This window comes from Rhipicephalus sanguineus, unplaced genomic scaffold (genome assembly GCF_013339695.2).
Source record: "Rhipicephalus sanguineus isolate Rsan-2018 unplaced genomic scaffold, BIME_Rsan_1.4 Seq1106, whole genome shotgun sequence".
Lineage (NCBI taxonomy): Eukaryota > Metazoa > Arthropoda > Arachnida > Ixodida > Ixodidae > Rhipicephalus > Rhipicephalus sanguineus.
Window position 1 is genome coordinate 21,196 of NW_023614333.1, and position 18,806 is coordinate 40,001.

The 18,806-nt window shown below is 47.0% G+C and overlaps 1 protein-coding gene across 1 annotated transcript; it reads right to left on the reverse strand.

The window, feature by feature from the left end:
- Positions 1-337: 337 nt before the first annotated feature.
- On the reverse strand, positions 338-12,053 carry LOC119376159 (helicase domino). Its single transcript, XM_037646079.1, has 4 exons — positions 11,853-12,053; positions 7,241-7,427; positions 4,546-5,589; positions 338-1,296 (listed from the first exon to the last, which is right to left on the reverse strand). The coding sequence occupies exons 1-4, from the start codon at positions 11,994-11,996 to the stop codon at positions 338-340; spliced, it is 2,334 nt and encodes a 777-aa protein (XP_037502007.1). The 5' UTR covers positions 11,997-12,053.
- Positions 12,054-18,806: the final 6,753 nt, after the last annotated feature.

Consider the following 18,806-nt stretch of genomic DNA (forward strand, 5'->3'; position numbering starts at 1 on the left):
GAAAAGTCACCAGACGAAGATCACATCCTCCTTCAAACAAACGTGAATGCAGGCCTGTTTTGTCAAACGAACTTTGTCCTCTTGTAATTTCATTTTCTCATGTTCCGGTCTATTTAGTTTGAAATGCCACAAAGAGACAGGCAAGGATTAGCTTCTTTACAGTGGGTTCCGTGCAACACTGTGGAAACACAGTGGGTTCTGTGCAAAAGCCTTCTGTGCAACACTTACACCAACCCTGTAATTTTTGTGAGATGGGCTCTGTAGCAGCACCAACAAGAGCAGCATCGACACAACTTCTGAACGTAAGACACGATTTATGAACACGAGACGTCCGCCACTACTCACCGTTTGAGGAGCCCGACCGAGCGGGGCTGGCAGGCGCCTGGGCCGGCGTGGTTGCCTCAGAGGCACTGCCTTTGTTCGTTGTGGTGGCCCCCATGCCTTCACGCAGCCACGACGAATACTTCTCCGTCTGGTCCATGATGAAGTTGAGGTGCAGGTCAAGTGCCTTCTTGCGCTTTTCCTCGAGGCGCGTCTGCTGCTTGAACTCCACCAGTTTCTCGATGTTGGCCCAGAACTGCTTGATCTCCTTGGCCACCTGGGCGGCAACACGCCGCAGCCGCTGCAGCTCCTCGCGCTCGGCCCGCTCGGCACGCTGCTCGCGCTCCTGGTGGTAGCGGAGCACCATGCGGGCACACTTCTTGGCCGCTGCCTTCTTCCACTTGCGCTCCTGGGCAAAGTCGGTGGCGAGCCACACCATCTCCTCGAGCAGGTAGTCCCAGTGGGCCTTGGCCCGGGGGGGTTCCTGCACCTTGGGTAGCCGGCGCGCCGACCACATGCCGTCCTTGCGCAGCTCCGCGATGCGCTGCATCACATACGCCTCCTGCTTGGCCCGCTCGACAATCTCCTCCTGGGAGCCGATGGACGAATCGTAGACGGCCGATATGGAGTGCTGCCGCGTGGAGAGGCGCGACACCGGCAGGGATAGTGAGGAGCTGGACGTGGCGGTGGCAGACGCTGCGGAAGCCGAAGGTGAGGGCGTGGCCACCGAAGCAGCAGAGCTCGCTGCCGCAGACGGTGGTTGCCGCGGTGCACCCCCTTTGCACGATGGCAGGCTTCCACTCGTCGTCGGGATTGCGCCACCCGGCATCCGCATGGGCGAGCTCGGAGGTCGCAGGACGGCGGGGGATGGTGTTTGTTGACTAGAGGAAGAGGCAGAGGAACAGGGGTCGGCCAGACCCTTGGGGCCAGGGGAAGGCACGGAGGAAGGTGGCATGGCAGGAACCGAAGGCTGACCTGCACAAAAGGGCCCAGAGCTAATAAGTTTGTCTCTTTACGATGGCCACATGAAGGCTTCCACGTGAATGGTAAAGCTTTCACGAACCAAGAAAACCAAAGCTTATATATAATCAACACGTGGTTATTCACCCACACTAAAAGCAAGGAAACCATGTGCTGAGGCCTCTGCGGAAAACTAGAAATGAGAGCAGTCACAACTTCAGTTATCTATCGAACCATAGCAGTGAGTGCTGGCACAGATGTCCAAATACGTTTAACCGTATGTTCTTCAGTATACTCAGCATATTTTAATGTTATGTCACATCCAGCACTGGTAAATGTCTAATGCAACATCAATAAGATACTGAGGGAGTTGCAGGGACTCAATTTACTGCTGGCAACAAACAAAGCTAAAAGACACTGCACATGGGAAAGTAACTTTTTAAGTTAAGCGCACAAATAACATTTAAATTAAGCGCACAAATGAAAATCGGAAATGAAAACTTGTGAACAGTGGTATTAGAACTCCACACCACCACACAACATGTGCTGGCATAAGACCAAAGTTGGTTGTGTTCTAGTGCCTCGTTAATGCTTTGACAACACAAGTGCATCTGAAACGTACAGCTTCCTGTTCCAGTCTAACGCTTCTCAATGCTCGAAAACTGATCATCCTTTTTATTAATTACTTGCTATTATTTTCCCCATGAACAACCAATTGTGGTGCACCAGAGATTGCAGTGGTTAATACACCACTTTCAGACTAAGCACAGAATACTTATGGATGCAGCAGCCCTTTTAAGTCCACTTATTTCAATGACATCACAGTAAAGGTGAAGACCTTTCGAGTATTGGCATCTCTCAAGAGCTATGTTATGAAACTCGGATGCACAGAAGGCAGGTGCTGTATGGTTTCATGCAGAGTGCCTGCTGTGAATCACCAAATATGGCATAAATTCACTGTTGGAGGGGGTCCCCCTCAATGTTCTGCACAATACCAGACACACAATACAATAAACTAATTAATCCACAGCCGGTGCAGGAAAACTTACTTCGTCCACTACATCAATAAAGTACCAGTTCAAAGGCTCTTCAGAATGTCAAACGAGCACAACAGAACCTTTTCAACAAATTTTGCCTGTTGGTCACTGATAATTCCAGACCTCACTGTGGTAATATTTTCGACCTTCAATATTGCAGGCTAACCTCAACGTCTCGGGTTGAGCCCTGGCTGTGGTGACCTTACTTCTAAGGGTGTCATTCGCAAACACTCATGCACATGGCTGAACCGTAAAGGATGCTCTGTGGTCAACATGAATTCAGAGTCCCCACTATGGTGCACACCTTATGACCGGCTTGAGATTTTGACCTGCCAAACTGCAGAAGTTACTTTTTTTTTTCTTCACTTTTGGTTCTGCGGCCAAGCAAAGTAACATTTGAAAAGATCTACTGCTACCGAACAGTGCACTTACTATCTCACAATCTGGCTTTTACTAGCCAGTGGAGGCAATAACAGAACATGCAAGAGCCTTAATGAGCTGCACAGTTGCTATCTTGAACCATATTGCCTACTAAACACGCTCAGATACATTAACATGTAAGCATGATATAATGTTAAATTCCAATAGTGTATTCCAAGCAGCCGACTGACTCTGCAAAAGCAAGTACTAGTCTCTGGCGTAGTGTAACGTTGCCTAATCTGCGAATGGCACACAGCCTCTGCCACCAAAGCAGAGTAGGACCAGAAGATCTAGCCACAGGATGCAGAGTTAACCGCGATAACTTGCAACTACAGCAGTACCACCAAGCAGGAAAATTCGTAAAAGTGCAACAGAAAGAAACACACGAAGTTTTGGTCCATTGCATTATTTTTTGCAGAGCAACTTGTACTGCTGCCCGAAATCGACTTTGGATCTCCTCATTGGAACACACGACTTGCGCCATGACTCTGTCATTGGAACAAAACTTGATCCAAAAACAGAAAAGCTTGCTTCGACTCCGCCATTGGAATTCAACACAACATACACAACATCATTGCACCAAAGTGATTGGGATCCTGTTAACACACCCAGCTACGCAACAAAGAGCCCATCTTCGTTGTCTCAGCAGATTAACGTGCCCCGAAATTCGATAATCAAAAAAGAAGAGGATGTGGATAATGCGACCACTTTTGCCTTAGGTGGTTCGCCAAGAACTAGGTAATGCTAAATTATTATACAGGCACTAGTAATCTCCCAGCACTTCAGTCGTGTGTTCCCTTATTCTAAGTCTCATTTTTGCACTGTTTGCTTAGTATTTCTTCATACCATCAGTAACCACCACTACAAGGCAAACCTTTATTTCATAATTTTGCTAAAGTGAGCATTTCACTAGATCAAAGTTTCTGCATTTTATACCTTAACAGCACAAGTCATATGCTTCTTTAACAGCTGTACCTTTTATAAGTTGGCAGCAATCTAGGCAACAATTACAAACTAAATACTGAAACAAAACATCTCTTCCGCAAATGGTACAGTTCTGGCTGCCAAAGCCAAGCCAAAAGAAGCGTGGGGTTATATGATGATGCAGGAAATTGAAAACAATGCCAAACCGATGCACGGTCGCACCAATTCCAGTACCCGCACCTCTTCCCGAGCAATTACACAGCATAACAGGATTGTTATAGTACATTTTTTTGTATCACCTAGTAATGTGACAGATAATAAGGCCTGTGGCCAGCACAACCATTGAGGTTGACATGATAGATGCACAATGTAGGCGTTTCTTCAAGTATGTGCCTTCTGAAGAAAACAAAAGAGAAGCGCTGCACAGAACAGATAAACAAAAGAGAAAAGAGTGAAAGATACAGATAGAGAAAGAGTGAGAAAGAAATAGACAGAAAGAAACAGACAAGAACCCGGAAAGAGAGGACCTTGCTAATTAGGACCTTGCTCAATAGAACCATGCTAATTAAAACTATGCTAATTAAGACAGTGCAAATAAAACTGTGTTAATTACTATCATGCTGATTAAACTATACTAAATAAAACTGCACTGGTTAAGATCATGCTTACTAAGACCTTCTAATTAAGATTGTGCTAATTAAACTTATGCTAATTAAAGCCATGCCAATTCAGACCTTGCAAATACTCTAGGTCGGCCACAAGCTCCGCTGTTAGTCCAACCTTGCACCACTTGTGTAATGTATGTGCCCCCATTTTTTTTTTAACCCAGACAAAAAATAAAACAAAGGGCTGAGTGACAGTTCACGCTTTCACTAGCACTCACCAGGAGATGCGGCAAGTTGGCTGGCAATGGCAGAGAGCGAAGTAGCTGACGCCACTGCAGCATCCGCTGCCGACACAGTCGTCGCGGAACTTGCCGCGGACATTGTCGTTAGGGACGAAGATGACAGCATGCCGGCGACAACCGTCGTGGTAACCACGGCCGCTGCCACCGCCGCAGCGGCCGTAGTCACCGCAGCGGCCGAGGAGACCGTCGCTGCAGCTAGTAATGCACTCGGGGGCCGCGTGTCTAGCAACCGGGCGGGATCCTCTTCGTCCTCACTGTCAAGCGCGTGCGCCCGCAGCAACGCCAGCAGCTGTGGCGTGGGCCGCCGCTTCCACGCGAAGTAGTCCATCATGTTGCCCCCATTCTGGAGGAAGAACAGCTCCGTCAGGTGTTCCACGTAGCGTTCCTTGTTGCGCCGAAGCTCCCGCCACCGGTGCTCATAAACCCGCTGCCGCATGGCGGCCACTTCCTCGTTGGCTGGCGGCTGCTCCTCCAGCTTGATGCGCTTGGCCGCACGGGGCGACTCAACACCCACCAGCTGGAGGAGGCCGCCAGGCCTAGTAGGACCGGACACTGCCGCACCGCTCGTAGACGCCGTAGGCGAGGACACAGGGGGAGGAGGGGGCAGGGGGGGCACAGGTAGCACGTTAGTAGTACTCTGTTTGGGGGGCACTGCGAACTGGGGGGGCAACGCACTCGACGCCGATGCGGTCGGCGACCGCTGAGGAGTTCGAGGGGGCGAGGGGCTGGCCATGAGGCCGCTACTGTACGAGAGTAGGCGCTGCTGTTCGTCCTGTGTCAGGGTGTCCATGACGATGGCCTGCTGTTGGGCGGGAGGCTGTGTGGTGGCCAGCAGTGCGGCCGGGCTGGTGGCAGCGAGCCGGCTGGACGAACTCGGCAGTCCAGACCCCGTGGTCGTCAACCTGCTGGTCGAAGGGGTAGACGACGGAGAGGAGTAGCCCTGCTGGCTCGCAGCCGCCAGAATGCGCACCAGGTTTTGCGAGGTGCTGGCTGCTGCCACAGCAACACCAGGACTCGTCACTGCACAGGGGCAAACAGAGGCAGTTGCATTGAATGATGAGAATGTGGAAGAAATAACTGGAAAGATGAGACTGCGACAGTAAAAACCAGCCGAGTCCATAAGACAGCACTTGGTCCATCTCATTCACTGTACCGTGTTTCATGCTGTTTCTCGAATCTTTGAACATGTACCAACCGGCCCAAATACGCACTCTAGTCCATAACTACCATTTCAACAACCAAATTCGTCTTTACAAGCCCGAGAAATGAAATAAAACATAATCCGCCTTTTTCATTTTCCTGTGCTGCCCTCTGCCGTTTTGGAAGGGGTTTGGTAGAGGCCGGGACAACCGGTATTACCAGAAGCAAAGCCTCTGAAATGATGAGAGGTTTCGCGACTTTTCCGCTAGGGGAGAGCGCATGAGCGGGGGTGTCGTGAAAAAGGCGGATTCCCAACTTTAGCCTAACAAATCCTTAAAGCGCTGGCAAAGACAAGCCTTGCTTGCCCCCATTATGTGTCACCACATTTCGTGACGACATAAAACTTGAAATGCAGATGTACACCAATAATAAAGGTTGCAAAGCAAAATACCATGTACAGTAGTCACAGATTGAAACAGAACAATTTAGGGCTAAGTAAGTAACACACATACTTTTGTTTCCACCATCTTCCGTTCCGGTCATATCGGCGTAATTTCGACTCGAATGCATAAATCAGAGCCAACAATTATCTTTAGAGACCAGATTCGTCGCAACATGGCATGGTTATCTCTAGAAATTGCGCATATCAGTCGTTATACTAAAAAATTTGATGTCGCGTTTGAATCCGTGAGTACTGTACATATATACAAGCAGTACAAGTCATGTAGACAGTGCTCATTTGAATAGGTGTCCTTAGTATAAAGCCTATGACAGTGAGTGCCCGATACCTGTTCACCAACTGCCTCACAATATCAAGGCCCAGATAAGGCAGTTTCTCCAACAACAACATTCAGGACAAGCATAAAATCCCCAACAAAGCCAGACTTTTGTATAGACAGATTTTTGCTAACACTTTTTTTAACACCTATCCTAGGCCCTTTGTCCCATTCTTTCAAGTACACTAACGCCTATAATTATAGTACGTTCATGCACACAACATTTTAACTCTACACAGGAAGGCTGATGGCAGCACCAACCCCACAACGAAAGTGCTTCACTGCGACGCCAGCACAATTCTTGAAGCATAGCAATTTCTTTCGCAGTGCTGGGGTCAGCTCAGCGGAGGAGCAGCTTCAAGTCAAGGATCATTGGGCAAGATTCACACGGTTGTCAAATGCTCCATCAGCATCGTTATGGCGCTACTAAACAACACTCTCTCACTAGTTTCTCATAAATAATGGCATGCTGATGGCATTAGCTGATGCTCGTAACGCCACCAGCGCCACATTTTTCAGAGATGCAGCAATAAAGCACCGTATCACAACAGATGCTGATGACATGACATTCATCTGACAAAGCATTTGATGGCGAAGTGAATCAGGTTTTAGAAAATACGGGGGTGGGTCTTTATCATTTACATAAGCCTCTCGCTTAACCGTAACTTTTTGAAGCACCCAAAACTTAGTACAAAGGGAAGGTCATTCCGACAGCAAAGACGAAGCGACGTCTTTCGAGGAAACGGGAGGCCTACCAGAAACCTGCGCCGGAATGGTGATGTTCTGGATATGGCCTCCTATGGACACTGTAGCCGGAGCCAGATAGTGCTGATAGGAGGAGATGGGCGACCCAGTTAGGGACACATCCGAGCTGGTCACCACGGCCACCGTGGTGGCCACCTCGTGGGCCGAGGCCTCCGCAGATGAGACCATGCCGCGCACCTGCATTGAGCCACAACCGACCCGTCACAAACCACAAGCCCACCTCTAGCAGAACACCCGGGAACGGTGTCACCGACTGGGAAGCTACAGCGATTTCCTGGCTATAGTCGACTACAACCTAAGAATACATGTAAGTTCCACCCACAGCCTTCACTGTCCCACCCAAAGAGAATTTGCAGAAATTCCCCATGCAATTGCAATAGCTCATTTAGGTGACATCAAGCACCTGTTGTGTATTTCAGGTAGGTGACTTTCCCATATAGGCACACATTCACATTGCTAGTTTTCGGTCGAAAACTTTAACTTCGTGCCAAATTTCAGCAAGGATTCAGACTTCACTGCTAACCCAAAACAGTGGTGCCTCTCACAAAGTGAGATTTGGAGCAATTTTTGGAGCAGCAAAATGTTCATCTTGAAGCAGTCAGGAGCCCCTAAATATGCATTTCGGAGCACTTTGTAGCAACTACAGTGGAACCTCGATTATACGTCCCCCGGTTTTTGCGACGACCCGTGTTTTACGACGAATCGTTTTGGTCCCAGCAAAACCCCCATAGAAATAATGTAATAAAAACCTTGGTTATACGATGCAATTTTTACGCCGATACCGCATCTTACGACAACTTTCCAATTCCATCCGAGAGAAAAAATCACTTTATTCGAATCGGACGCCGACCAAATATTCATGAGAGCAAAATAAGAACTTAAGTTCCCCTAGGTTGTCAATTAGAAAAGTAGAGAGTGAGACAGCATGCCTTCTTAGAAAGGAAAATTTATTCTCCTGGCAGTTCATGCGCTTCTGTGATCCAGCTTTCCTGGCTTTTAAGATCGCTTCGGGATATGCCTTGATCGCATGCGTATCCAGGGTCATTACCTAGACAAGCTCTATCTAGTACACCGAGAAGCTTCAACTGGCCGTAAAGCTCATCTTTAAAGGGATACTGAACAAAATTTTCGCCGCCAAGATAAATGGCCCAATTGAAAGATTGGGTGCTGAAATTTGTTGAAACAACATTCATTTCAGCCAGAGACTAGCAGAAAATAATGAATTTAATGCATTTTTCGCAAATTGGCGCTTCTAGCGGCCGCGCCGCGAACTAGAGAGGAAGTGACGCGAAACTCGGCGGATAATGACTCGCCAACCGTGCTCGCTGCAAAATCGCTTACCAATCGACATCGCAACCCGCCACCCGCTGCCGCGCGTCTCTCTCAAAACGTGTTCTCACGGTCGGGAAGGTGTTCTTGAGAAGAGAGGTGGAGAAAGGGAAGTGGCAGGGCAGGAGAAAGCGTGCCGGTTGCCCCCCTCTTGCTGGAGCATTCAACGTCACGGCCGTCGACAAGCGCACTGGCGTGCAGCCGCCGCGCTCTTACAATCCGCTAAAAATACGGCCAACTGCTCGAAATTACGTGAAATAAATGCTGTTTATGGGAACAGTCGTGTCGCCCGAGTCGAATGCAAGTGTTTTCGTAGCTTTTTCAAATTTTTGTTCAGTATCCCTTTAAGATCCGGATATTTTCACATTTTCGGTCCATGGAAACTTTTCCTAGTCGACATACAGCTGATCTGCCTTTGTTTACGGCACTCACAGTCACAGGCCCTGAGCACGCAAAAGGATGCGACGCAGCTATTTTCACAGTGCAAAATAACTTTCGCTTGACGTGAACGTTCATAACAGCGGGACATCACCAGTTGCACTTCACATGAGAACAAATATGACGTGCACAGCTCAGTCGCGCACGAAAGCACCCTGCGCAAACTCGTGCTCCGTCGCCATTATGTGATGGCGATGACACTATGTCTGACTCTTCTGACGGGAGGCTGTTGCCGACGCAGTTTCGGTCTCACGTGCAGGCCCTTTTCAGACTCGATTTATCGGGAGAAAGATGCGCGTTGGATTCGATGTCTTAAAGTTAAGGATAATGATTCGCTCTCGCATCCTTCAACTAAGAAATGCTGCCATTTTCAAAAATAATTTAATCTACCTTCCTTGGAGAACCTCAGGGTCGCGTCATGGGCTATTGAGACAGTCTGTTCTCCTTTTTTGGGCAATGCTGATTGCCACTGCCAATATGTTTAGTTTTTCGATTATACGACGGCTTTGCGTGGTCCCCTCAAAGTCGTATAATCGGGGTTCCATTGTACATGCACAATGCTTAAGACTCCCAAGAGATTTCAAACACCTTGATCTACAGTCATCCTTCCAAATAGTAATGGCATGCTCTAAAGCAATACTGCTGTGGCGACAACATGATGTTGCACACACTTGAGTGTCTCCTATCGTTAAAAAAATAAAATCAAGATATATGGTACGGTCTATTATTAAAGAAAACACCAAATTTGTATACCAGGACTGAGCACTTAGTTCTATTATATGAAGGTCTGAATTTTTTTTTTTTTTTGTTATCTATAGAACTTCTGTTGCATGTAATATGTTTTTTCTTTCTCTGAAGCTAACGAATTATTGACGTTCTGTTGTACTGAATACTAATACGGTTACCAATTTGATAGTGAACCTGCGTTTTGTGGCAATCTTACTGCCCAGAAAATTTTACTTTCCAGTTTTTCTTCAGAATACAGAAGGGCCATCCCAAGTTTACAACATGTAGGTTATCGTAAGGTCAATCTGCGTGACAGACAAGGAACAGCGCACCACGTGGTGAAGTCCGCTACCTCCACCGGAGCGGCCTGTCTGTGTGCTCCTTTTGCACCAAAAATAAAGTGAAACACTCACTAGGTGACCTTGATCCCGATTCCCGGTGCACACAACCTGTGGCATTGTGCAGGTCTCCAAATCGTAATTGCTTATTCTTGGGTCGTAACCAACTATAGTTCACTACATGTACGTACGTAGTCCCACAAGCCTAAACCTTGGTCTCATAATACTGAGTTCAGATAGCTCACATACGCTAATTTATAATGAAATAAACTTTTTTTGTGTGATCTGTAAGCAATCAGCAATGCACTAGGTCAATTGTCAATTGAAGCAACAAACTGAAATCTTTCTAGTAGCATAGAAGAAAGTTCCAAAAGGTGTCGCGAAATATTCTTGTTGTGGCTGTCCGTTAAAAGGTAAAATGGGTCTAATTCATGGAACGAAGCACCGATGTGTTCACCAACATCAGAACCTGACATCCCCGTTAAGCGCAGTTTCCAGCTTTTGGGAAACCAGTGACAACGGCGCCCATTTCTCAAAATGATTCAGCAAAGTATAAAGTCGCACGACAACAGTCGCAAGACAACTTACACAGAACACAACAAAATAATACGCTCATAGACCTGAACATTGGTATATCAGTGGCTGCTGTACTAATTATAGAAAAGTAATGCTCAACTTATTTTCATAGCATTAATCAACTTGCATGCAGTTACGACGTAACACTTGACCTTAATTTTTCTATAGAACTTACATGCCTTGTGCAAAAATCTGAATACAATGATGAATTACTAAATTCTCGCTATAGAGTTTGTTATGTAAATATTCATGCTTTGTACGCATGCTTAAACCACCACATACATGTAATTTTCATGCATTTCTAAATTCCCACCTATGTATGTAATACATGTTACTCCTCCTGCGAAATAGCTTTTGTACTTTTTTTTCTGTATTTTCTGTGCAGCTGCTGACCACAACTGCCATTAATGGAGGTAGCCGCCTCGTCAAGCTACTTACTTAGTTCAGCAGATTTTATGCAGTGCTCCGAGGAATATAAATTTGACTTAATTAGATACTTAGGGTTGTATCATCTTTTGTTATTACTGTAATATTCATCACCCAGACATCATCACCCTGAATCCTTAACTCCATATCAAACAAGAACTAACACCTTCAAATTTTCTTTTTTTTCCTCGCACTACTGACCAATGGAATGCACTACAATTACCACTGATTAACTCTGCTGACTCGACTGACCTGATTAATTTTTATATGTGTTAACTTTGTAATTGAGATGTTAGTGTTTGTTTACTTTTCTCCTTTCAGAATGCTGTGTTTTCTCTTGTAATTTTACACCTCCTGCTTGGGCCCATGTGGGCCTGCAGTATGTTCTAAATAAATAAATAAATATTCTTTTATTACATAGTGTTTCAGTGAGAGCTTTGGGCAACGTGACTAACCAACCAAACAAGCCCTTTCCTGTCCTTCCTCATTTTTTGCAAGTTTTACTCACTCCCTTAAAGTGCCCCCGTTTAAATATTCCATATTTCCTTCGCAATTACATTTTGTACCGTGCTCATGTGCTGCTGGACTCTGTAGGGGGCCAGAGCCTTGTCAAGCTGCAGTTTTTGTGGCTTTTTTTACGTCAGCGCCATAATTCTCGTGGAGAAATAAAAGTTAACTTGATTGATTGATTGCTTTATTTATTTATTCCAGCTGCAGCCGTGTGAATTTCCCATCTCCCCTTTTTTTGAGTCCAGCCCATCACTGATACCTGAGGGGCCCTGGAGTGAGCGAGGAGGTCCCCCGAAGCCTGGGTGGCCTGCAGGAGACTGGCGACGGCGGGGGTAGTCGACTGTAAAGACTCATGGTCAGTGCCCGGCTGCTCTCCATTGGACTCCCCACCAACTTCGATCATGGCCCCGACCCCCAGGGAGGCGCCACCGAGTTCCGCTGCACAGCAAGAAACGGAGACTGGATATGCAAGGGTATGCAGGCAGAAGAAAACAAGCTTTAGCAACGAGAGACTCTTGGGTTTTAGATGCCGAAACCGCAACGCAACTATGAGGCATGCCATAGCGAGGGATTTGAAATTAATCTCGACAGCCTGGAGTTCTTTAATGCACACCTAAATCTAAGCACACCGGTGTTTTTGCATTTCGACCCCACAGAAATGCAGCCGCAACGGCAAGAATTCAAACTCGTATCCTCGAGTGGAACAAATTAGCTGCCAAGTTACCATGGCAGGCCTCAGCGCGCTGTCATAAAGAACATTCGTGCAAATAGCACACAGATTGAAATTCAAAGGCAAATGTTCTGGAGAAGACGTAGGCTTGAAAGGACGAGAAGCCAAACAAGGAATGTCACTGGAGCCAATGTTTCAACTTGTCTTAACTCTTTCGCTACGGACCCATAGGCCATCGGACACGGAGTTCCGATGATTTCAAATCTCCCGCAAAAATTGAAAACTCGCGCTTTACGGGCACCTAACGCCATCTAGCCTAAGCTTGGCCAACTAACTTTCCACTCTCACCTTTCTTTGTTTACATTTCGCCCGCGGAGCCGCTCCCACGAGCGCACTTTGAACGGAATGCGGTTTCATTTTACGTGAGAATGGCCGCCCGTCCCCGCCGCGCGCTGCGACAGCCGATTGCTGTTGCAAGCACTTCGGCCGCTTCTAGCGATGATTTTTTCGATCTTAGTAGTGAAGACGACTCGAGTAACGATGTGGAAGCTTCAGATTCGAGTTCGGACGATGACACTCAAGATCAGACGCCTCAGACTTCGACAAGTACTACCAGGTAAGGTTCGTTTTTGACTTCGCGCTGCATATAAAAAAAAAACGCACTTGATATTTGACGACTACGGTATCCTTTCTTTGCTTAGGGTCTCAACAACCTACGGCAAGGATGTTTTGCCAAATGCAGCACGCCGTATGAGATTTTCACCCACAAGACAGCCTGGTGCTCATGTTGCAGCAGCGCTACGGAGTGACGTGCGTCGCTTCTCAAGGGCGCTTGATTTTTTCCTTTTGTTTTTTACGACAGAAGTGATCCAGAAGTTATGTGACAACACAAACAAGTATGCCTGGATGCATATTTTGGACAGACAAACGTACGCTCGCCGGGACGGCTCCTGGGAAGAAGTAATGCCACTTGAGATGCTGAGGTTCATCGGACTTATCCTTTACATGGGTGTTGTTGATGTACCACGGCTCCACATGTACTGGCGGACGACGGGAATATTTTCAGGCCTTCTCCCACCAAATATTATGAAACGGGACCGATTCTTTGCGTTGTTATCTTTCCTAAGTGTAGGGGACCCGGAAGATCTTGCGGCTGCAGCATCTGATGGGAAGACTTGGAGAGTGTCATGGCTCCTGAGACACATAAATCTGCAGTCACGAAATTTGTTTCAACCACGGCGCAACCTTGCGGTGGATGAACGCATGGTAAAATCAAAAGCCAGGTCAGGAATCAGGCAGTACATTCGGGACAAAGTGACGAAATTTGGATACAAACTGTGGGTGCTGGCGGATTCGAATACCGGCTATACAATTAATTTTTTTGTGTACACTGGAAAACGAGAGGTACCAGGACCCCACGGATTAGCGTTTGACGTAGTGACTCGGCTCTGCACAGAGTATCTCCATCAGGGATATAAAATTTTTATGGATAACTTTTATACATCGGCAAAACTTTCGAACACCTCCTTGAGCACAAGACGCTTGCCTGCGGGACCACTCGCAAAGATCGTCGGGGCTTCCCAAAAGAATTGAAGGATGCTACGTGGGAACGAAGGGCGCAGCGTGGGGACGTTCGCTGGATTCGGGAAGGCAACATCCTTTTCATGCAATGGAAGGATCGACGTTCCGTGTGTCTGATGAGCACGATGCACACAGCAAATAAGCATGTTGTTGCAAAGAGGAGAGAGAAAAGGGGGGGCCAGTGGGTTGTGAATACCATAAATAAGCCCCTCCTTGTTCATGAGTACAACACCGGAATGCTCGGCGTGGATAAATCAGATCAGATAATTGCCACGTACAACGTACTCAGAAAGTGCGTACGTTGGTGGAAAACCCTGTTTTTTCATGCTGTGGACATTGCATGCGTAAACAGTTTTATTTTGTTTCAGGAGCACCAGAAAGATAATCCAAATGTCGAAGAACTTTTCAGAAACAGGAACTTTGACCAATTGGCGTTCAGGGAAGAACTGATTCAACAGATATTTCAATACGATGAAGTTTCTCAAGGACACGCCCCTTTCTCACCCCCCTTCTCACCTCTAGATCCTGTTCGGCACCAGCCGAAAAGAATGGAAAAGAGAAGGAACTGCAAGCTCTGCTACGAAAAAAACAAAAACGCAAAACAGAACGAACGTATTCTGCTCGACCTGCAAAATTTACCTTTGCTTCCTGCCTTCCCGAGACTGTTTTGCCGAGTGGCACAGTCGTCGGAGCCAGTAGGTTGATGGGCCGAAAGAAATTGTTGACATGCTGCACTGGATTTGTGTTTATACTAGAATGATAGCTAAGAGAACTAGTAACAATTTGTACATTTCAGATTTCTCAAAATAATTTTTTCACTCTCTACATTCACCATTTTGTGAAGTGCTTGTATAACTTTTTGTACGTTTTTTGTTATTTGACAATTAAACTTTCCAATTCTGTAAGTCTCATACCAAAGTGTTTTATATGTATAAAAGGCCGAATCAATAAGCTACCATTTCATATATTGCAATGCTATATGTGCCTTTTTTTTCAAGAGAAATAAATTTTATTGTGAAAGCACCAAAAAAGTGCCGTTTTTCCGCCGTAGCGAAAGAGTTAATCAGGCTAAGGTCCTCATCGTGAGGGGATAAGGGTGCTCCTCACACAGATGATTCCTCTTGTTGAAACATTGGTTCTAGCAACCAGGCCCGTAACTAGGGGGGGGTTGAGGGGGTTCTGACCCCCCCCCCCCCGAAATTTTTTTGATGCTTTAACTTTTCGGGTGATACTAAAATATTTACACGCCTTCACAGCGACCACCAGCTGCCAAAGTTACGCTGCAACTTTCCTGGCATTGCTTCCCTCTTCTTCCTTTCCTCAAACCTACCCTTTTACCAGAACACCTCAGCGCTCCCTCCCCCGCACGCGCACCTGCCCTATTTGTACAGCTTTGCACTTCGCCCTCGCGTTCCTTCGAGTCTCTATTTTTTTTTTTTTTTTTTCGTCTTTCACCCCGTAGCAGCTCCTTTATTGATTCCAGATGCTTTCCTTGTGCATTGCCGCTGGAGAAGTTATCCGTCTGTGCGGACCGCACGTGTCGGCTTTGGGTTCCTACGAAAAGCGCGTCTCCTTCTGTGAAGGTAAACAGTTCGACAGCAACGGCAACACCAACACGACATGCGCAAATTTGCCAGGGAACGAAACCCCCAAGCGGAACAACTCAGCGGCGCATTCCGAGGACGCAGGCTGCAGAATAAACTTTTCACAAACTGCAGTCCTCGCCACCGAAACGAATAACCAAAGATGACATCTACTGAAAGACTGGCATATCCGAGCAACTTTGAACAACCTTAACCACTCGCAAGGAAATCTACCTCTTCTGTACACAAAAGGTATATGCGCCTCCCTACAAAGCGCACAAATCGAGGAGACAGCCGGCACACAATCCGGCACCAGCGGTCAACTTTCACAGGGAGAAAAAACGCCGCCAAGCTGGGCTGCGCGCGGGAGTACAGAGGCTGACGTCACAGCATACACAGTGCATTTTTGGGGGGGTCACGGCTATTTAATTAAGCCGTCTGTGAAAAGGTGACTTTTTCACAGGAAAGGAGCACCACCTCCTTTCTGTACTGTACCGCGGGAGTGCAAATGTCTCGGCAGTGCATTCTTGGGGGGGTCACGTCTATTAAGAGGAGTATGGAGTGCCCATGGAGTCTTCTGTGAAAAGGTCTTTAAGTAGCGTTAATCCAGTTTGCTGCAGCTGGAGTACAATAATCAGCTTGCATGCACATCAGCTGTAGCGGCGTTCAGAAAACACATGCGCCATGCGGGAGCCGGCGCGTTCATCACACTTCTACATTCTAGCCACTGTAAAGCGGATAAGAGAGGAAAAAACATCGCCCGCTGTTCACGCCAGGCAGTCGAGGCAGTCGCAAACGTCTCTTTGGAGCCACTGGCCACTTCTGTGTGCGTGCACAGGATTGCGGCAGCAGAATGAAAAGACACTCTGCAACAACGAAGCAAAGGAGTCTTGCGTCTTACTTCAAGAAAGTTCGAACCGATGAAGCAGGCGGAGAAGAACCGCCTCCTTCGAAGGATAAAACTTCGCCTTCCTCAGCACTGGTGGAAAGCCAAGCGCGTAGGAACGTCTGTAGGGACTCAGGAGAACGCACCGGTTTATGTGAATCACCTGAGAGCGAACACAAGCAGGACACCTATGCGCCGCCGGGAAATGATGATGGCCGCAGTGCAACTCCAAGTGACCTTTGTTCTACAGTCAACGCTGTGCAACGTGACGCCTTTACCACTGGGCAATACCCAAGGAAGGTGAGTGGCATGGCACCTACACATTCTGGTTCGCCTCCCCTCTGTGCGACGAGTGCGAATATATTCAACTTGGGGCTGTTTGTCTCGAAAAGCAATAATGTAGATGACCCAGAGAGACGGAGAAGCTGCTGCTCAATCCGTGGACCCCTCCGGCTAACTATGATTATCCAGCCACAGGGAAAAGAAATCTGAATTTCCAACCTCACTAGGTAGATCGTTACACATGGCTTGATTATTCAGAGAAGCTTCAAGGAGCATTATGCAAATATTGCGTAGTCTTCGCAAGCGAGTGTGCAGGAAAAGGGGAGCACCAGCGCTTGGGCTGTTTTGTAACCAAGGAGTTCACCAATTACAAGAAAGCCATGGACGCCTTTAAGAGCCACGCATCCAGCAATTACCACGCCATGTCAACAACGCTATCGGAGAACTTTTTAGCAGTCCGGTCCCGCTCACAGCATGACATCTTAACACAACTTGACCATGGCCTTAAAAAGCTGGCGGAAGAAAACCGCAAGAACTTGCTGCCAATAACAGAAACAATCCTTTTCTGTAGCAGGCAAGAAGTACCGCTTCGCGGCACAGACGACTCTGGTCCGTTAAATATGTCTGAAGTGCTTCCATTGAAAAATGATGGAAATTTCCGCACACTGCTTAGGATAAGAGCAAAATGTGGAAATGCCGCCTTGAGAGCTCACATGGAAACATCTCTGGCGAATGCGCTGTACACGAGCCCAAAAATTCAAAATGAGTTGATCACCCTCTGTGCTAAAATCATACAAAGAAAGATAGTTGAAAACGTCAACGCATTCACCCTTCGCTAGGTGGCGCCACCGTCCCGGCTTGGGCACGTAAACGCTATCCCGCTAAACTAAAACACGCTTTCCGCAACCAACGTTTGCGGCACGGTAACGCTATTCCCTTAACCCCGCTACCACGCTAACGCTAAACTATAACTGTCTACTGTCTCTGCTTACGTACGGAACGACCTAACCTGCTGCCATTCCCGTCGCCGACTTCGCGCTGGCGACGCTGGAGTGGCAGCTTGTAACACATATATACCGTTTTGTACCGCGGTTACATTGTGTTACTTCATCAGGAGCCATTGGTCGCGGTGTCCCCGGCTTTGGTGGTGCTATTGTCCAAACTTTTATTTCTTGCTTTAACCAGAATTTGAGGTTAACATACCAATTTCTTTATTTGGGTACCAATAATTGAAAAGTACCATCGTATTATTACAAGTAAGTGATGTACTTGATTTATTCACGAAAATAAGCCAGTATAAATCTGACAAAATGGCTCCGTTCTATACCACAAACCTCCCCCCCCCCCCCCCCCGAAAAAAATTCCTGGGTACGGCCCTGCTAGCAACACTACTTGTAAAATGACTTCTCAGCCCACAATGAGAAAGAGGCATGACAGAAAAGCCAAACAGTTGCACACTATGGTACTTACTTCTTCCAGTGTTCGGCACAACAGCATTCTTCATATGTCAGTTAAGCAACTAGCCCCTCAAAACATATTCCCTCGCAACATCATAGTGGTACAAAAACCCTCCTCATTCAACCAACCCAGTAGTGAATAAAAAATAATTGCACTACTGAGTTTCCGTGTTAGTGTGTATGCTATTTCTTCACTCCCTTCCAGCCCTTTGTCACACCTTTTATCTATTACACCTACAGTATTGTGCCAAGCCAGTTACAAGGCTAACTTCAACAGACTATTAAGCTTTCCTTTTCATGCACACAGGAATATGTTGTAACCCAATGGTCAGAGTATAGTTTAATCAGTAATGCTCGGAACACAGAAGTTTCACAGATAAAGGGCACGCTAAACTGTTCAATTCATTTTGATGGTGAGTGTTCAGGACACACTTGCCACAGGTCAGCTCTGAAGACCAACAATGCACACTACATATTTTGTTCACTACTGCACACACGAGAAGCCTGCATGGGTAGGTAATAAGGCTAAGTACCAGGGGGCGCAACCGTAACATTTTTTTCGGGATGGGGGGGTTCAAACATACTTTATGTATGCCTGTGCGTGTGTTTGTGCGTGCATGTATACATACACATGCAAAATGGAAATTTTTCAGCGGGGTTTGAACCCCCCCACCCCCACTCCCCCTGGCTATGCCAAAGCTAAATACTGTTATGCATTTAAAAAAATGATAAAGGCTGCTTCAATGCACGACTG

What these genes read in the sequence shown, in the direction of transcription:
- LOC119376159 (XM_037646079.1), bottom strand. Translation starts at nt 11,996, where the DNA reads ATGATCGAAGTTGGTGGGGAGTCCAATGGAGAGCAGCCGGGCACTGAC. An exon ending in CATTCCGGCGCAGGTTTCTG is followed by an intron (nt 5,590 to 7,240) that starts GTAGGCCTCCCG and finishes GCCCCTGTGCAG; the next exon opens with TGACGAGTCCTGGTGTTGCT. An exon ending in CCAACTTGCCGCATCTCCTG is followed by an intron (nt 1,297 to 4,545) that starts GTGAGTGCTAGT and finishes CCTTTTGTGCAG; the next exon opens with GTCAGCCTTCGGTTCCTGCC.